The sequence below is a fragment of the Doryrhamphus excisus genome, linkage group LG14 (assembly GCF_037039965.1).
Source record: "Doryrhamphus excisus strain RoL-2023G ecotype Guam linkage group LG14, RoL_Dexc_Guam_v1.1, whole genome shotgun sequence".
Lineage (NCBI taxonomy): Eukaryota > Metazoa > Chordata > Actinopteri > Syngnathiformes > Syngnathidae > Doryrhamphus > Doryrhamphus excisus.
The window spans coordinates 20,049,704-20,068,598 of NC_136370.1; the positions used below are offsets into that span (position 1 = coordinate 20,049,704).

Sequence of the window (18,895 nt, forward strand, 5' to 3'; positions counted from 1 at the left end):
AAATAACCCCCCGCCTGGCAACTGCTAGCCTTGAGAGCTGCCCTCCACACCTCCATAGTTAGCGTCATTTAGGGAGGGGGGGGCATGTACAGTATGTACACGCCCCCCCCCCCCCCCCCCCAACACTTTACAACCTGAAACATATCCTTTTTTATTTACCGTAGAGGAGATGAGGGTGGCAGGGGCTATCATTTGTGGTCTGGGGTGGGGGCTCGGGGGTGGTTCTGGTTTCAACAGAGCAACAGGTGCCGCCTCCTCGGGGGGGGGGGGGCTTATTAATGCACGCTCAGGGCTTATAGCGAGTGAGGCGGCGTGGCGACCACGGCGACGGCTGCCTCTGAAATTGACAGCTTGGAATGTCGCAGGTTGGCCTCCAGGGAATGCCAAAGAGACATTAACCCCCCCACCCAGGGCGGAGTGGGGGGGGCAAGGTCAGCTGCTTGATGTAAATATTGTGAAAAGACACTTTAGAAACATTCTTGGTACCAAACAACAGCGATGACCTCCACCAAGGCTTCATTCACGAACACCTGAACTACCAGGTCCCGTTTCCAAGCCAACACAAACGAACGAAAGCCTTTTAAACCGGCGGTATCCAAATTGTGGCCTGGGAGCCATTTCCAGCACGCAGCTCATTTTTAATGATAAAAATAAGTGGTGGAGTGATTAGCGTGCAGGCCTCACAGCTAGGAGACCCCAGTTCAATTCCGCCCTCGGCCATCTCTGTGTGGAGTTTGCATGTTCTCCCCGTGCATGCGTGGGTTTTCTCCGGGTACTCCGGTTTCCTCCCACATTCCAAAAACATGCTAGGTTAATTAGCCACTCCAAATTGTCCATAGGTATGAATGTGAGTGTGAATGGTTGTTTGTCTATATGTGCCCTGGGATTGGCTGGCCACCAGTCCAGGGTGGACCCTGCCTCTCGCCCGAAGACAGCTGGGATAGGCTCCAGCACCCCCGCGACCTTCGTGAGGATAAGCGGTAGAAAATGAATGAATGAATGAATGAATGCTGTGTCAGCTTTAATTCAAAGCTAAGATGTGTATGTTTTGTTGAACTAGCTTAGCATATGAGAATAAGATATTATGTGTACAAATGACTGTATGAGTTGCGGGCACCAGCATTCTGCCTGCAGTCACCTGATGATGAAAATCCGTAGATGAATAAATGAGATAACATCTGCAACCAAGGAAAAGTTCAAGTTTAAACGATTCCCCTGACACCTCAGTAGTTTGGACCCGCCCACTTTAGGCGTGATGTTGTGCGGCGGGGGGGGGGGGCGTGATGTGGGGCTTCTGATTGGCTTGTTTGTCGTCTCACTTTGTCCTTGTGTCTCTTTTGTGTGGACTGATTTTGCAGACGTTAACGAGTGCGTGGCCCAGCCTTGCCTCAATGCTTACTCTTGCAAAAACATGATTGGCGGATATCACTGCGCCTGTTTTCCTGGATGGGTGGGCCGCAAGTGTGACATCAGTTAGTATCCAGTCGGCACCTTTCCTTACTTCCGCTTGGAGCGCTACTAGAGGCCAGCTAGCACTGCTCGGCTGACATCTTGCCATGGACATTAAAATATGATGTTTTGTTGCTGTGTCTCAAATGGAAAACTATAGTCTGTACTCTTTAGTCATAATATTTAGTCATAATATTTAGTCATAATGACATATTAGCATTGTGTTTATTGTTTATTATCCTCCACCAAGACCTCCAACTCCATGGCATCGAACCTCATTTTTCCTTTGCGCCACGCTGCTCTCTCTCCATTGGGTGTCGGTACGGAAGTGCACCACTTGAGGCACAGCATCCTTTGTCAGATCTTCCACTCCATGAAGACACTTGTTGTATCAGTCGTGATGCTAGTGGACCGGTAGCGCCTCTTTAGCATCTCCTCCATTCGCCCAGCCTCCCAAACTAAACATTTTCCTGACATGCTCAAACTGAAGCGGCGCAGTCCCTCTTTGCACGTCCTCATGGAGGAAAATTGGACTGCTCTTAAATACGGCATGCTTCTCCGCATTCTTCCTTCTTTCTACCGCATGCTCTGCTCGTCCAATATAATAATAATAATAATAATCCATCATTCTGTAAAAAAACAAACACCTGACTGTGTTGTTTGTGTCCAGACGTGAACAGCTGCCATGGACAGTGCCAAAACGGGGGGAGCTGCAAGGTGAGCTTTAGCTTGTGGTGATGAACATCATAACATCATAACATCACATAAACATTCATGTCCATCGTCAAATGTACGCTAGATTCCCGCAGTAATACATAATCCCGATACACATAAACATACCAACGCTCCTCTCCCCTCAAACCATCCTGCTAGCTTGACCTTGACATTCTCCTCCAATGTTGGATCAGCATTTGCAATAAAAATGACAGTTGTAATTATCACAGCTCCAGACACCTCCCAGTCTCTCTTCAATTGCCATTGTTCACTTTGAACGTGTTCCCAACGTACGTATATTCATATTTTAATATTTAGGTCTCATAGCACACTACTAGCGTAAAGCTCAATGCTCAATGAAGAAACGTGGATGTGGATGCTGGCATTTATTCATTATTATCTTATTTATTCATTATGAACAACTTATGGTGACAAATCATAATAATGTTTGCTTTGGGGATCTCTTATATACTACGTGAATATACTACATCTAGTACCAATGTTCTCGTATAGACGCATGACTTGTTCTCTCATTGATTCATAAATTGAGTGACACCGCTGCTGAAAGGTGATGATGATGATGATGATGTGGGAAGGAAGGAAGGAGTAACCCCCCCTTGCGTCCATGCCAGGAGGCGCCCAGGGGCTACCAGTGCGTCTGCCAGCCCGGCTTTGTGGGTCGACACTGCCAGATCCAGAGGAACGGCTGTGCCAGCGCTCCGTGCAGGAACGCCGGCCGCTGCCACAACCTGCTGGATGGATTCATGTGCCAATGTCTGCCCGGGTTCTCCGGGAGAAGCTGCGAGGTGAGCAAGAGTAGAAGACTTTGGTTTTTTTCCCAGGATTCAACAACGTTTGTCAAGTTTTTCTTTTTGCCTAAAAAGCTCCAGAAGGATCCATGCAGTCCCAATCCGTGTCACAACAAGGTCCAGTGTCGCACGCTGATGGGGGACTTCTACTGCACATGTCCTGAGGACTACGAGGGAAAGACCTGCTCCCAGCTGAAGGACCACTGCAAGACCAACCACTGTCAAGGTAGCTCAGCTTTCCACCTTCCACTTCCTGTTTGCGGATGAATGACCACAACTCGGCGTGCCTTCAGTGATTGACAGCTGCACGGTTGCCGTGGCCACCAACGACAGCCAGAAGGGGGTTTGGCACATTTCGTCCAACGTGTGCGGACCTCACGGACACTGCATCAGCCTTCCCGCCGGGAACTTCAGCTGCTCCTGCCAGCCCGGATTCACTGGGACCTACTGCCACCAGAGTCAGTCCTACTGTTCTTATTTCCGCAAATGTCTGTCCTCTGATTGGCTAGGATGCTTCCTTTGCTCTGGCGTGCTCGGCAGCCTGGGAATGTCCTTTGAATGTCGGGAATTCTGGTACAATGGGGAAGTGGGGGGTGGGAGTGTGCTGACGGAAGTATCGTCCTCCAGACATCAACGACTGTGAGTCATCTCCGTGTCAGAATGGAGGAACCTGCATCGACGGGATCAACTCCTTCCGCTGCTTCTGCCCGGCCGGCTGGGAGGGGAATCTGTGCCATATCGGTAAGTGGGGGGGGGTGGCTAAAAATGGAGCTTTCCTTCCCTTCGGATGAGGATGAACAAAGAATGTGAATTGTGTCCCAGATGTAAACGAGTGCAGCAGGAAGCCGTGTGAGAACGGAGGTGCGTGCGTGGACCTCCTCAACGACTTCTACTGCGACTGCGTGGACGACTGGAAAGGAAAAACCTGCAGCTCACGTGAGTTTGAGCGTTTTACTTACATTTTGGATAAGCAGCGATCAACAGTGACATACAGTATATACTATATCATATATATCATATATACGTACAATATTCATTCATTTTCTACCGCTTTTTCCTCATGAGGGATGATATATACAATATATACGATATATATGATATATACAATATATATGATATATACGATATATATGATATATACAATATATACGATATATATGATATAGTATACGATATATACGATATATACAATATATACAATATATACGATATATATGATATATACAATATACGTATATGATATATACGATATATATGATATATACGATATATATGATATATACGATATATACGATATATATGATATATACGATATATATGATATATACGATATATACGATATATATGATATATACGATATATATGATATATACAATATATACGATATATATGATATATACGATATATATGATATATACAATATATACGATATATATGATATATACGATATATATGATATATACGATACAGCGGGGAAAATAAGTATTGAACACGTCAACATTTCTCTCAAAAAACATATTTCTAATCGAGCTATTGACATGAAATTTTCACCAGATGTCGGCATCAACCCAAGTAATGCACACATACAAAGAAATCCAAACATTTATGTCCATAAATTAAGTTATGTGTAATAAAGTGAAATGGCACAGGGAATAAGTATTGAACACGCGTACTGAAATTTATTTAATACTTAGTGCAAAAACCTTTGTTGGTGATTACAGCCTCAAGACGCCTCCTGTATGGAGAAACCAGTCGAATACATTGCTCAGGTGTGATTTTGGCCCATTCATCCACACAAACTGCCTTCAAATCTTCAAGGTTCCGGGGGTCTCTTCTGTGAACCCGGATCTTCAGTTCTTTCCAAAGATTTTCAATTGGATTCAAGTCTGGTGATTGACTGGGCCATTCTAGCAGCTTTATTTTCTTTTTCCAAGCTGTGTGCTTGGGATTGTTGTCTTGCTGAAAGATCCACCCTCTTTTCATCTTCAGCAGCCTGGCAGATGACAGCAGATTCTGATCAAGAATGTCTCGATACTTTTCTCCAGTCATTATTCCTTCAATGATATGAAGTCTACCAGTACCACATGCTGAAAAACAGCCCCACGCCATGATGCTCCCACCTCCACACTTGACTGTTGGTGTGGTGTTTTGGGGGTGATGTGCAGTGCCATTTTTCCTCCAAACATGCTGTGTCTTATGACATCCGAAGAGTTCAATTTTGGTCTCATCTGACCAGAGTATGTTCTCCCAGAATGTCATGGGTTTATCCAAATGTTGTGTCGCAAACTCCAAACGAGCTTCAACATGCTTCCTCTTCAAAAATGGAGTCTTGCGTGGTGTGCGTGCATGGAGGCCATGGCGGTTGAGTGCATTACTTATTGCTTTCTTTGAAACAACGGTACCTGCTGATTCCAGGTTTTTCTGAAGCTCTCCACGAGTGGTCCTGGGCTGTTGGAGAACCCTTCTGATGATTGTTTTCACTCCTCTGTCTGAAATCTTGCGAGGAGCACCTGGCTGTGGCTGGTTTATGGTAATGCCGTGTTCTTTCCACTTCCGGATGATGGCCCCAATGGTACTCACTGGAACTTTCAGAAGTTTAGAAATGCGCCTGTAACCAATGCCTTCAGTGTGTTTTGCAACAATAAGGCTGCGTAGGTCTTTGGACAGCTCTTTGCTTTTACCCATCATGCAATGTTTCTTGTCTAACACCTTGCTGGTGAGAAACCTTTTTAAAAGGCATTAATCAGGACTAAACCAGCTGATATTACTTTGCACTAATAGGGGACAGGTTAACCTTCTAAATACTGACAAACTCCAGCTGCTTTCTTGGCTTTCCAGACCTTTTTACCCCTCCTTTTCTTCATGTGTTCAATACTTATTCCCTGTGCCATTTCACTTTATTACACATAACTTAATTTATGGACATAAATGTTTGGATTTCTTTGTATGTGTGCATTACTTGGGTTGATGCCGACATCTGGTGAAAATTTCATGTCAATAGCTCGATTAGAAATATGTTTTTTGAGAGAAATGTTGACGTGTTCAATACTTATTTTCCCCGCTGTATATGATATATACGATATATATGATATATACGATATATATGATATATACGATATATATGATATATACGATATATATGATATATACGATATATATGATATATATGATATATACAATATATACGATATATACAATATATACGATATATACGATACACACCTTTTGCCGCTGAGAAACAGGAAGTAGCGTAAAGGTCTCCACGCCGCCCCCTCTAGGTGAGAGTCAGTGCGACTCCAGCACCTGCCTCAACGGAGGAACGTGTTACGACCACGGAGACTCCTTCCTGTGTCGCTGCCCCCCCCGCTGGGGCGGCACCACCTGCAGCACAGGTCAGACGGCCATCATGGCGTCATGGCTTGGACACCTGATGGCTTATTACCTTCCGTCTAACATCCGTCACCTCCTTCCAAACGTTCCTCCAGCCAAAAACAGCACCTGTGAGTCTGGACCATGTGAGAACGGCGGGACGTGTGTGGGAGTAGAAGACACCTTCTCGTGCATCTGCAGAGACGGATGGGAGGGGTCCACCTGTGCTGACAGTACGTACACGCCAACGTAGCTTTTCACCACCTTCTAGCACCTTCTCATGGAAGCATCTTCTATTTGTAGACACCGACGACTGCAGTCCTCATCCCTGGTAGGTGGACTGTCTCCGTTTCTCATCACCTTTTTGGGTGGGCGGAGTCATGACATCACGCTTAGGTCCAATGTTTGCCGGCGAACACGAGGACGTCTAAATGTGTTGTTGACTATTGGAAGTCAACATCGGCCTTGGAGTGGCCACGCTAGCGCTAGCTAGCTAGGCTAGCTCCTGTCAGCGTAGAAATAGATGACTTAGATCATTCTGACATCAGAGTGACGCCAGGACAAAAGGGCGGTCTTTTATGACAAGTCAAAAGGGACAAGAACACCCCCCATTCACACACACCACCCCCCCGGAGGCTCCCCCATAATGACTGACAGGTGGATTAATGGTGGGAGGGGGGAGGATCTCAGCATGTGGTCATGGGTGATTTACATATGAAGCGTGGATCAGAACCAACAGTTAAAGGTTTGGACAAAGACTGGGAATGTTGACGTTCCGAGACCCAGGGCCAGTCAGAACCTTCCACAAGATGTCCTGCGTCCACTAATCTTTGTCCTGATGTCCTCCCCCAGCTACAACGGAGGCAAATGTGTGGACGGCGAGAACTGGTTCCGCTGTGAATGCGCCCCGGGTTTCGCCGGACCGGACTGCCGCATCAGTGAGTGTGCCTGGGATCCCGGTGCCAGGGTGGGCGGGGGGCGGGGGGGCAAAGGTCAGAGGTTGTGACATAGAGTGGGGGCGGCTCCGTCTTATTGTTTGAGGGCCACGGATTAGGAAGCCCTTAAGGAAGATGGTCTTAACCCCCCCCAGCTGATCCCAGGTTAGCTTCATCAGATGGGTCAGTGTGTTTTCTCGTGGTTATCTACTGTAGGTTGTTAGCGTGTATAGAAACACGCTGAAGGACTGTGTGGGCCAAATGACCAAAATAGAACTGGAGGACCTTTAGCATGTTTAGCATGTTTAGCATGTTTAGCATGTTTAGCATGTTTAGCATGTTTGCCTTCACCATGCAGAACACATGCAGACGATCACAACACACAAAGTAGGAGCAGGAGGAGACGTAAATGTCATCATTTTACACCCGGAACGGGATGTATTACATGTGAAACCTGTTGGTGTTTGGCGAGAAGGACAGACGATGGAGACACAATTTCCTGTGTGCTCCTCAACATATTTGGTGTGTGGGAAATAAGAAAAAGGAGCCATGCCTTCTTTATCTTATGGAAAAACTTCTTGCAACATTGCATTTCCTTGCATCCACATCATTCCAATCTCGTCGTACATCTTTTATCATGACAATAAAGGCCATTCCATTCCATTCCATTCCATTCCATTCCATGACACAATGTGCGGGTGTTATCGCAATACGCCGATGTTGCGTCTCTTAGTGTGGATTTCACCTGGGTATGCAGCTTAGTAATGTGGAAGTAGGTCATGCTATATGAGTACATTTTCCACATGTTCACATTAGTATCATAGCCTAATAAAACATGAAATTGTAGTGTAACTCCCTCGGATGTGCAACGACAGACAGAAGCTAGTTCCTGTTTCCTGATGGATTTATTCCATAAACCAACGTGAGAACTAAAAGGGGTTCAAACAGACACAAAATACAATCAATTACCGGTCACATAATACACAAATATACAATAACACATTATGTCTCCAAATTCGTTTTATGATCCAGCCTTTTTCTTTACAGTAGTGCAACTAAACGTGTCACATGACATCCAAAGATTTCCATAAACAACCAACCATCACATATTCAACACGATAATAACAACACAAGCAACCCTAATGCTGCTACAGCGAACTGTAAACTAACACGAATAGATGAAAGGGAAATAAAACAAAACACATTTACTGCCCCTTAATGGCTGCACACAAGCCTTAGGATGGGATTCTGTATGTCTTCTTTAACTTTTAGCACCTATTATAGCGTGGCAAACAACGGAGCTTATTTTGGATGGGTGTGACGACTAAACATGTACGTGCGGAAACGACAGTTTTACAGACAATTAGTTCCGCCTCGTTAACTTACATGCAGCTAGGTAGGAACCAAAAACGAAAATAGGTAGGAACTTAAAACTGACGGCATATACTGACTGAGAGGCAGTTATATGTAGAACATATATATGTTATATATGTTATATGTAAAACAAACATCGCTGCTGGAGTTCATCAGTGTGTTTATTTGCACCCCCCCATCAAGATCTGCAACTTCACCCCAAAGCCAAGTAAGACTTTGCTTCCATGTTTTTTTTGCAGATGTGGACGAGTGTCAGTCGTCTCCCTGTGCCGAAGGTTCCACCTGCATCGATGAAATCAACGCCTTCCGTTGTCTTTGTCCTCCTGGACACGCTGGACCTCGATGTCAGGAGTGTGAGTATCTACAGTATGTCGAGTAATACTGCATCTTTACCAATTCCAAGTATATCTATGTATCTATATCTACGTGTAGTTGTGGGTCTTGGCAAGCCGTGTCATCACGCGGGTCTTCAGTTCCCTCATGGGGGTCGCTGGGATGACGACTGCAACACTTGTCAGTGTGTGGATGGCTTGGTCCACTGCTCCAAGGTCAGCCATCTTGAACACCTTTCTTGTCTGGCGTCCTGCATTCCGCAAAGTCCGACCTTCCAGGTGTCTTCTTCCAGGTGATGTGTGGTCGTCGGCCTTGTCTCCTGCGGACAGCTCCCCCTCACCCTCCGCCCTGTCCCGGGGGCCATGAGTGTGTGGGCCACCAGTTCCTCACCTGCTTCTCACCGCCTTGCCACCAGTGGGGTGTGTGCTCCACGCCAGACGCCCCCAAACCTGTGCTCACACAGTGCGAGCCCAACAGCGGTTACCTCGATGAGAGCTGCGCTCGTATCACGCTGATCTTCCGGAAGGACAAAGTGCCCCTGGTAAGAAGACACGGCTAAACCAGGTGCTAAACCAGGTGCTAAACCAGGATTTTTGTATTGTAAATGAAATGAATTGACTATTAGTGACGTTTGTTATTAGATGTTGCACCAATGTAACGGGCGTTACAGTAGAAGTACTGTGGACTTGGACTTGGACGCAATGCTAACACGTAATCACATTACTGATCCACTCAGGAAGGAGTAACGCCCCTGCGTGGGCGGGACTCGAGAATATCATATCAGAGTAGGCACTTTGTAGTTTCAGGACTTCCTGCTTCTTGTTTGAAGAACGGCGGTCCAGCATGATGTCCTTGGTGACGTCTTCCAGACAATGTTAGCATGAAAAAAGATTGAAAACCATCCCTGGTCTAAATGGACAACATGCTCCATCACATGATGTTTACATCGTCTAAACAAGGATGTTTACATCGTCTAAACAAGGATGTTTACATCGTCTAAACAATGATGTTTACATCGTCTAAACAATGATGTTTACATGGTGTAAACAATGATGTTTACATGTTGTAAACAATGTTTACATTGTGTAAACAATGATGTTAACATGATGTGAACAATGATGTTTACATGATGTAAACAATGATGTTTACATGGTGTAAACAATGATGTTTACATGGTGTAAACAATGATGTTTACATGGTGTAAACAATGATGTTTACATGGTGTGAACAATGATGTTTACATGATGTGAACAATGATGTTTACATGATGTAAACAATGATGTTTACATGGTGTAAACAATGATGTTTACATGGTGTAAACAATGATGTTTACATTGTGTAAACAATGATGTCTACATGTTGTAAACAATGATGTTTACATGATGTGAACAATGATGTTTACATGATGTAAACAATGATGTTTACATGGTGTAAACAATGATGTTTACATGGTGTAAACAATGATGTTTACATGGTGTAAACAATGATGTTTACATGGTGTAAACAATGATGTTTACATGGTGTAAACAATGATGTCTACATGTTGTAAACAATGATGTTTACATGATGTGAACAATGATGTTTACATGATGTAAACAATGATGTTTACATGGTGTAAACAATGATGTTTACATGGTGTAAACAATGATGTTTACATGGTGTAAACAATGATGTTTACATGGTGTAAACAATGATGTTTACATGATGTGAACAATGATGTTTACATGATGTAAACAATGATGTTTACATGGTGTAAACAATGATGTTTACATGGTGTAAACAATGATGTTTACATGGTGTAAACAATGATGTTTACATGGTGTAAACAATGATGTTTACATGGTGTGAACAATGATGTTTACATGATGTGAACAATGATGTTTACATGATGTGAACAATGATGTTTACATGGTGTGAACAATGATGTTTACATTGTGTAAACAATGATGTTTACATTGTGTAAACCATGATGTTTACATTGTGTAAACAATGATGTTTACATTGTGTAAACAATGATGTTTACATTGTGTAAACCATGATGTTTACATTGTGTAAACCATGATGTTTACATTGTGTAAACAATGATGTTTACATTGTGTAAACAATGATGTTTACATTGTGTAAACCATGATGTTTACATGATGTGAACAATGATGTTTACATGATGTAAACAATGATGTTTACATGGTGTAAACAATGATGTTTACATGGTGTAAACAATGATGTTTACATGGTGTAAACAATGATGTTTACATGGTGTAAACAATGATGTTTACATTGTGTAAACAATGATGTCTACATGTTGTAAACAATGATGTTTACATGATGTGAACAATGATGTTTACATGATGTGAACAATGATGTTTACATGGTGTAAACAATGATGTTTACATGGTGTAAACAATGATGTTTACATGGTGTAAACAATGATGTTTACATGGTGTAAACAATGATGTTTACATGGTGTGAACAATGATGTTTACATGATGTGAACAATGATGTTTACATGATGTAAACAATGATGTTTACATGGTGTAAACAATGATGTTTACATTGTGTAAACAATGATGTTTACATTGTGTAAACAATGATGTTTACATGATGTAAACAATGATGTTTACATGGTGTAAACAATGATGTTTACATTGTGTAAACAATGATGTTTACATTGTGTAAACCATGATGTTTACATTGTGTAAACAATGATGTTTACATTGTGTAAACAATGATGTTTACATTGTGTAAACCATGATGTGTAAAGCATTGTGTAAACAATGATGTTTACATTGTGTAAACAATGATGTTTACATGGTGTAAACAATGATGTTTACATTGTGTAAACAATGATGTTTACATTGTGTAAACAATGATGTTTACATGGTGTAAACCATGATGTTTACATTGTGTAAACAATGATGTTTACATTGTGTAAACGATGATGGGATCAATGAAGGCGTTTGTCTACCGTCATGCATGTGGAGTTGTTAACAGGCGACATCTTGGAAAGACGTTTGGAAGCTTCAAGAATGTTCTCTCCCCGCAGGGAACCACAGTGGAGAACATCTGCTCTGAGATCCGCCACCTTCCCATCACTCAGATGCTGGCCCAAGAGCGAGCGCTGCTCATCCTGTGTGACGTGTCCTACACCAACAGTGACGCTGTGGAGATTGCCATGGTGATTGACACACACACACACACACACACACACACACACATTCATGTCAAGTGTTGTCGTCGGTGTAAAGGTTTCATGTTTCCACCTCCACCTCACTTCCTTTGAATGTAAAAGTAAAACCGAAAGCAGCTAGCTAGGATCAGGTGCTTTGCTAGTTGTTTCCATGACAACATAGCAACAGTGTGAACGAACATCTGCTTGACGTTTGATCACCTCACCCTCTTTGTGTCCTCCCATGACGTCTTCTGTTCTTTGTGTCTCACTAACGAGGTCTTTCCTCCTGACTCACCCCCTCCAGGACTTGGAAGCCTGTCAATCACCTCAAGAACTTCTTGTAGTCCTGCTTTGCTTACACGCATGTTAGCATGTTAGCATGTTAGCATGTTAGCATGTTAGCATGTTAGCATGTTAGCATGTTAGTAAACTCCCACATGAGGTGGATAAGTCCATCCTCCGTGGCCTGGGGGGCGTAAGGGGTGAGGAGGAGATGTGTGACATCACAAGGTTTTGTTGTGTCCCCCCGGCCAGTCCTTCCAGCAGGAGGTGCAGGCCAACGTCCGAGAGCGCGGACAGATCCAGAAGGCGGCCAGCGCCGTCATCGGGGCGCTGTCCAAGCGCCACAACAGCAGCGTCATGTTGGCCGTGGTGGAGGTCAAAGTGGAGACGCGGGTGGACGCCCCGGCTGTGGGTGAGTCCCTCTGGCTTATGTTGCTCCTCTGTGGCGCCTCCCTCAGGCCTCCTGTGGAGCTGCAGGTTAAATGAGATCATTCGATCAATGATTGACGACCTCGACGAGAAATTGATGATTGGTTGGCCCAAAGATTGACATTTGAAAAATGTTTCTCATACTTGACTTTATTTCCTAATTTGGACTTTTGATCAGCAATGACAGCTGATGATTGATGAACTTGATGAAAGGTGATGTTGCTATGGTTACTATGACATTGATTGACACGTTGTCGTGCACGCCAGGCTACGTGCTTCCGCTGCTGTGCGTGCTGTTCTGCGCGGTGTGGGTTTCGTGCGTCGTGGTGTGCGTCTGGTGGACCCGCAAGAGGAAGAAAGAGCGCGAGAGGAGGTCTCGCCCAGAGGACGGGACCGTCAACAACCGGCTGGTGCATCAGCGGAGCCCCGCCCCCAAAGACAACCGAGACAAAGACATTCGGTATGAATGCAAGAAACTGATGGGCCCGTCGGAGCGGGCGTGCGACGGCGCCGAGGCCGCTAGCGAGCACGAGGAGGAGGACGAGGAGAGGACGCTCGGTGGGGAGGACAGGTGTCGGCCGCCCAAGTGCTCAGCGGGGGGCGAGCGGGACAAGGGGATGACGGGTAAGGGCGGGGTCATCTGCACCACGCGCAGTGGGCGGGTCAAAGCGCCACACCGGACCGCCTACAGTCCCAAGGACAACCGCTGGAAAAACCTCAATGCCGCCAAGCTGGGCGAGGACATCAAAGACCACTACGTATGAGCACGCCGCAGGGGCGGAGCCTGACGGTCTGCAACGTGGCAGGAAGTCAAGATTTGAAAAGCGGGCTTTTTGCAGCTACTCTTCATGTTTGACTGGCAGCTTACCTTTCTATTGGTCCTTCTTGCCTTAGCCCCGCCCACCAGGCCTCTTTTCTACGCTGGCCTGCCGTTACCCGGAGGACAGAAAAAGACGCGTTCGAGTCCACTACAGTCCACCTGGCACAGGCTTGTTTACACCCAGCATCACATGGTCCATCCACATCCACCCGTTCCACTTCCTGCATCAGGTAGTTTCAGAGTAAGAGTGCCTTCAGCTTGATGGAATACGAAACAAACCCCCACCTAATGTTCCACATCTTTGTACATACAGTGTATTTGTAAATACCGACTATGTGTACATTTTACTTTGGTAACTTAAGTAATGCTTCCTTTCCATGTACGATTATTATGAATATTAAGATTATTACCACGTGATTGTTTGCTTCCTTTGAAAATGATGTCATTCCTCTTACCGCTGGCCACACACGCTTACATGCACGTTACACGCACGTTACACGCATACACACCAGATGGGGCAAATGTCTTCAACAGCGGGTGCTGCACGGGTGTTACATGGATGTTACACACTCATAACGCTAATGTTACGTGTCTGTGTTACATGGGCATTACACAGGTGTCACACATGTGGTCCACTGGTGTTACACAAGTAACACGGAGGTGACTGCTACTCAGTTGTTGCATGGATGTTACACAGTTGTAATGCTAATGTTACATGTGTGTAACATGGGCATGACACACACAGGTGTTCCAAATGTGGGTATCACAGGTGTTAAACAGGTGTTACATGAGTGTAACGTGGATGCGGTTCAAGTGCTATGCAGGTGTTACATGGATACTGTACACTTGTAACACTAATGTTACGTGGGTGCTGTACACTTGTAACACATGTGTGTTACACAGGTGTTACACAGGTGTTACCTGGACACTGCACAAGTGTAACCGCAATACTAGTAATGCATGGCCATTATAAGCATTGACTTGCTGTTGCAAATGTGTTACACCGGTGTAACAGATGTTACAACTCATTTACACAGCAGTTACATATAATAGGGTTACCCATGCTTTACACAGGTGTGACACATGTTACAAATATCTTACACAGCAGTTCTAATAGGGTTACCCATGCGTTACACATGTGTAACATGAACATGACTCATGTGTAACAGGTGCTGCACGTGTGACACAGATGCTACAAATATGTTAACACGGGTGTAACAGGGATGTGACTCAAGTGCCACACAGGCATTGCATAATGTTACACAGGTGTTACGCTGTTACGTTGGAATTACACTGCTATTACAAATGTGTAAAACTGACCTTCCACAGGTGTCACACAGGTGTTACACCAGGGTTACCTAAGCATTACAGAGGTGTTACACATGTTTGGGTGAGTGCATTGGATAAGGTGTTATTGGTGTTGGTTAGAAGATCCATGGGAAACGTAACAGGACAAACATCGTAACGTGCACCAGCGTAACACGACAAAAGTCCCAAGTAGGCGACATGGCAGCAGTCACATGACCACTATTACTTTGTGCATAAAATCCTCTTGAAAGGAAAGAGAAGTGAAGATGATAAAACCTTGTGATGTCATCTTCTCTGCATAGTCTGCAAGTGTCAATCACTCCCGGCTTAGCCCCGCCTCTCGCCATGATGGTCTAATGAAGGGAACAAGCTGAGTTGTCATTCGTGCACTGAAGAACACCAGCTAGTGTTCTAGTGTTTAGCATTAGCATTAGCTAGTGGGTCAAAGGTCAGTCCCAAAGAGGCAGAACGTGCTTCTAGAACTTTGTCATCATTTTGTACAAAAACGTTGTTGGTTTGTTGGTGTAACGTTTGTTTGAACCATCGTATTATTTATTAAAGTATTTTATACCATGCTGAGGTCTCTGGTTTATATTCATCACTCCTCACTTGCTGTGTTAGCCGCATGCTAACTTTGACATGCTAACTTGCGTTGGTGAAGCCGATGGTAAATGATTAATGTCGTCCCAGCAGCTGTGGCGCTCGTCCTGGGCGCTTGGCAGGATTTTGTCGTTTGTTCATGGAGTCAGCAGTTGCTCGGAGAGGAATGACAAACGTGTCAGGAATGCCTGGAGGAACGACACCGCCATGTTTAGGGGGCGGGACTTTAAAGATAACCAAACCAAAAAGCGTTGCTACACGCCGCTAATAGCAACACGACACACGTGCGCTCCATTTCTTTTGGCGCTCGTCCCCCACGGCGGCGTCACCATCGACGTGTTGTCGCAGACCAGACGAGGTGAGGATGCTAAGGATGCTAACTGTCAGCAGCTCAGTAGCTAATTGGCTGACAAACGTTCGTCCGGTGAGTCAAAGACGCTGGAAGGCGGGACAGCAGGAGGACGGAGGACCACTCCTCAGTGAGGCCTGAATCCACATGTTCAAGCTGAGATGAAAGACCCCTCGTGGACCCGGACCGCCCGCGTGGACCCGGACCGCCCGCGAAGCCACGCCCTCCACGTGCACGCTTTTCCAGATGTTCTCACCGAGGGAGGGGGCGCTGCTTCAAAGACAGCGCTGACGTCCCCTGAGGTCACGTGACGTCATGTGCTGCTGAGGGAAGCACAGCATGGCGACGTCAGTGCCAGATTCCGTCCATCAGAATGACTTGAACACGGCAAAGAACACGATTGGTTATCTTTCATGAAGAATCGTGGAGGATCCGTGATTGCTTCCTGTCAGCCCGTGGAGGCCATGAACTCACAAGGTGGCGCTAAAACCAGCAGAAGGCACACCTTCATGTAGCACCACAAAACCAGCAAGCTAGCTAGCTAGCTCGTGTGTGTGTGTGTGTGTGTGTGTGTGTGTGTGTGTGTGTGTGTGTGTGTGTGTGTGTGTTCCCATCCATTCATTCATCACACTGATTGTGTCCCTGTTGAGTTATGGTGGGAACCAGAGAAACTTCCTCCTTCTACTGAACGTCAGCTTCCTGCTGATAAAACACACACACACACACACACAATCAAACACAAAGTGCACACTTGACATAAAAATCGACAAAAGTATCTTTTATACACAGGACTACTCGGACCATGCTGAAAAAAACCATTTAGGATTAAGGATAAAGTTAAGATAACTTGTGGAAAAAATTATACATTTACGAGAAAAAAGTAGGAATATTCTGAAAATAAATTCAAAAATTCACCTTCAAAAAAGTTGCTCATTTACAAGACAAAAATAATAATATGTAGTATTAGTAATATAGTCATATAGTCATATGTTCATAAAGGAAAGTTGTAAATTTAGCAGAATAAAAAGTTGTAAATCATCATCAAAATCATCAAAAAAGTCGTAAATTCATGACATTCATTGAATATTTAATGAATAGCATCATAAATATACGAAGAAAAAGTCAAAATTTTATTTTATTTTATTCAAGATAAAAAATCTCCAAGAATAAGTAGTAAATTTATGTGAATAAAGTCGTAAATTAACCAGAAAAAGTGTTAATTTACAAGACAAAAGGCCATAATCATACGAGAATACAGTCAGAAATTTACGAGGAAAATGTCATAATATTTCAAGAATGACGTTGTAAGGGAAAGGGAAAAAAGTCGTAATTACAAGAATAAAGTTGTAAATTTACCAGAAACTTTAACAAGTCAGTCAGCTAAAAAAAACCCAAAAACGTTCAAGTGGTATTTTGGTGTTTTTAATGCACGCTCTTCATACAACAGTAAAACACTACCCTCTTGTGGCTGAAAAGTGTAGTGCAACACATGTGATATGTAACGTGTCGTCTTTGACACTAGATGGCAGCATCGCCACAACACACTTACTCATTCATACTCATATGATCATAATCATAATAAAGAAGTAGTGGACGGTTCCTTTTGTAATAAATTCAAATTAGGGTTGTGCTTGCCAAAGTGTATCATCATCTGGGGTCAAAGGCTATCATTTATACTTGAGTGTCGTGATGCATTAGCGTGATTTACATATCATAAACACCAACATGTATACATACGTATGTATGTATGGAGTTGCTCGTAGTGTATTGTAGTATTTTAACAATGTTGTTTACTGTATCCTACCTGTAGCTCAGTGAGCTCACCCAAATAATAGCTGTGTTGCGTATGATCAAGCCAAGCGAGGATGATGATGGCGGTGATGATGCAGGTGCGTGTGACACACGGAGGCTGGGTCAGTACTAATTCATTTCAGTCTTCATCATCCATCATCCTCCTCCTCGGGAGGGCTTGCAATGAAAAAAAGGACAGTCAGTGACACACACGCACACACGCACACACACACACACACACACACACACTCTCACACTGACACACACACACCCTCACACTGACACACACACACTCACACACGCACACACACAGCATGTGTGCATGCAAGCTAAAAGCTCACTTACACGCCAGCCGTCATCCTGTCACAGCACATGATGGCGGGTGGCGGATAAAGGCCCACGTGGTCATGTGGCCAGTAGGCGGGCGGGCGGGGGCGATGTTTTGACAGATGTCGCCACGAGCCTCGTCCTGAAAGTGACAGCTCTCGTCCACAATGTGACTACACGCCAAGGCGCGCCGTGTAACGTGATGACTCAGCAGCAGTGAGGAACGCTGGCTGCCTTGTTAGCCGTGTTTGGGTGGCGCTCGCTCGCTAACGTGTTGGCCTTCCTGTCCTCCAGCTACCTCCATGTTGGCCATCTCCTCCCGTTTGGTTTGCAATTACGAGATTAGCTTCTCTCCAGACTAGCTTCTCTCCATCATTGACTTTGTTCACTAGCGACAGAAGCTAGCAGGCTAACTGATAACTAGCTCGAGCCCTAAATAATTTCAAGTATAAAATGTATTGGTACTCACCACCAATGAATGATAATAATAATGAATCATAATAATAAGATGGTGTGGACGTTATGTACAGCGGAACCTTGGTTAGCATCATGAACTTGGCCCAGAATGACTGTAACCGAAACGGACTTTAACCAAGTTAATCAGTTTTCCCCATCATAAGAACTCGTGTTTACGCAAAACACGTTTCCATAGCTTTATGATTATAGCAAACTTCCTTTCAGTGGAGACGCCATTGTTGACGTGACCCCCAAAGCCCCCAAAGACGCAACGATACAAAACCCCCGCCTGCATGCAAGCGGAGGCAAAGAAATGTGGGTATGCGGGCTGGGATTTTGGGGGGCGGGGGTCCTGAACCTGTCTGGAACACAATAGAATTC

General features: G+C 44.6%; 2 protein-coding genes across 4 annotated transcripts in view; one reads left to right on the forward strand and one right to left on the reverse strand.

The window, feature by feature from the left end:
- Positions 1-15,566, forward strand: part of LOC131140676 (protein jagged-2-like) — a 36,445-nt gene extending 20,879 nt beyond the window's left edge. Inside the window, exons 10-26 of one of the 2 annotated variants that reach the window (XM_078795992.1) lie at positions 1,359-1,472; positions 2,120-2,166; positions 2,796-2,969; positions 3,048-3,198; positions 3,266-3,430; positions 3,600-3,713; positions 3,795-3,908; positions 6,251-6,364; positions 6,458-6,574; positions 6,645-6,672; positions 7,194-7,279; positions 8,890-9,003; positions 9,083-9,198; positions 9,276-9,524; positions 12,027-12,158; positions 12,687-12,846; positions 13,131-15,566. In XM_078795992.1, coding sequence (XP_078652118.1) covers positions 1,359-1,472; positions 2,120-2,166; positions 2,796-2,969; positions 3,048-3,198; positions 3,266-3,430; positions 3,600-3,713; positions 3,795-3,908; positions 6,251-6,364; positions 6,458-6,574; positions 6,645-6,672; positions 7,194-7,279; positions 8,890-9,003; positions 9,083-9,198; positions 9,276-9,524; positions 12,027-12,158; positions 12,687-12,846; positions 13,131-13,627 — 2,492 coding nt within the window. In that variant the 3' untranslated portion in view covers positions 13,628-15,566. The remainder of the gene's footprint in view (positions 1-1,358; positions 1,473-2,119; positions 2,167-2,795; positions 2,970-3,047; positions 3,199-3,265; positions 3,431-3,599; positions 3,714-3,794; positions 3,909-6,250; positions 6,365-6,457; positions 6,575-6,644; positions 6,673-7,193; positions 7,280-8,889; positions 9,004-9,082; positions 9,199-9,275; positions 9,525-12,026; positions 12,159-12,686; positions 12,847-13,130) is intronic. The other variant, XM_078795993.1, reaches the window with a different exon arrangement.
- Positions 1-18,895, reverse strand: part of LOC131140235 (BRF1 general transcription factor IIIB subunit a) — a 273,391-nt gene that overhangs the window by 189,584 nt on the left and 64,912 nt on the right. The gene's annotated exons all lie outside the window — the stretch shown is intronic.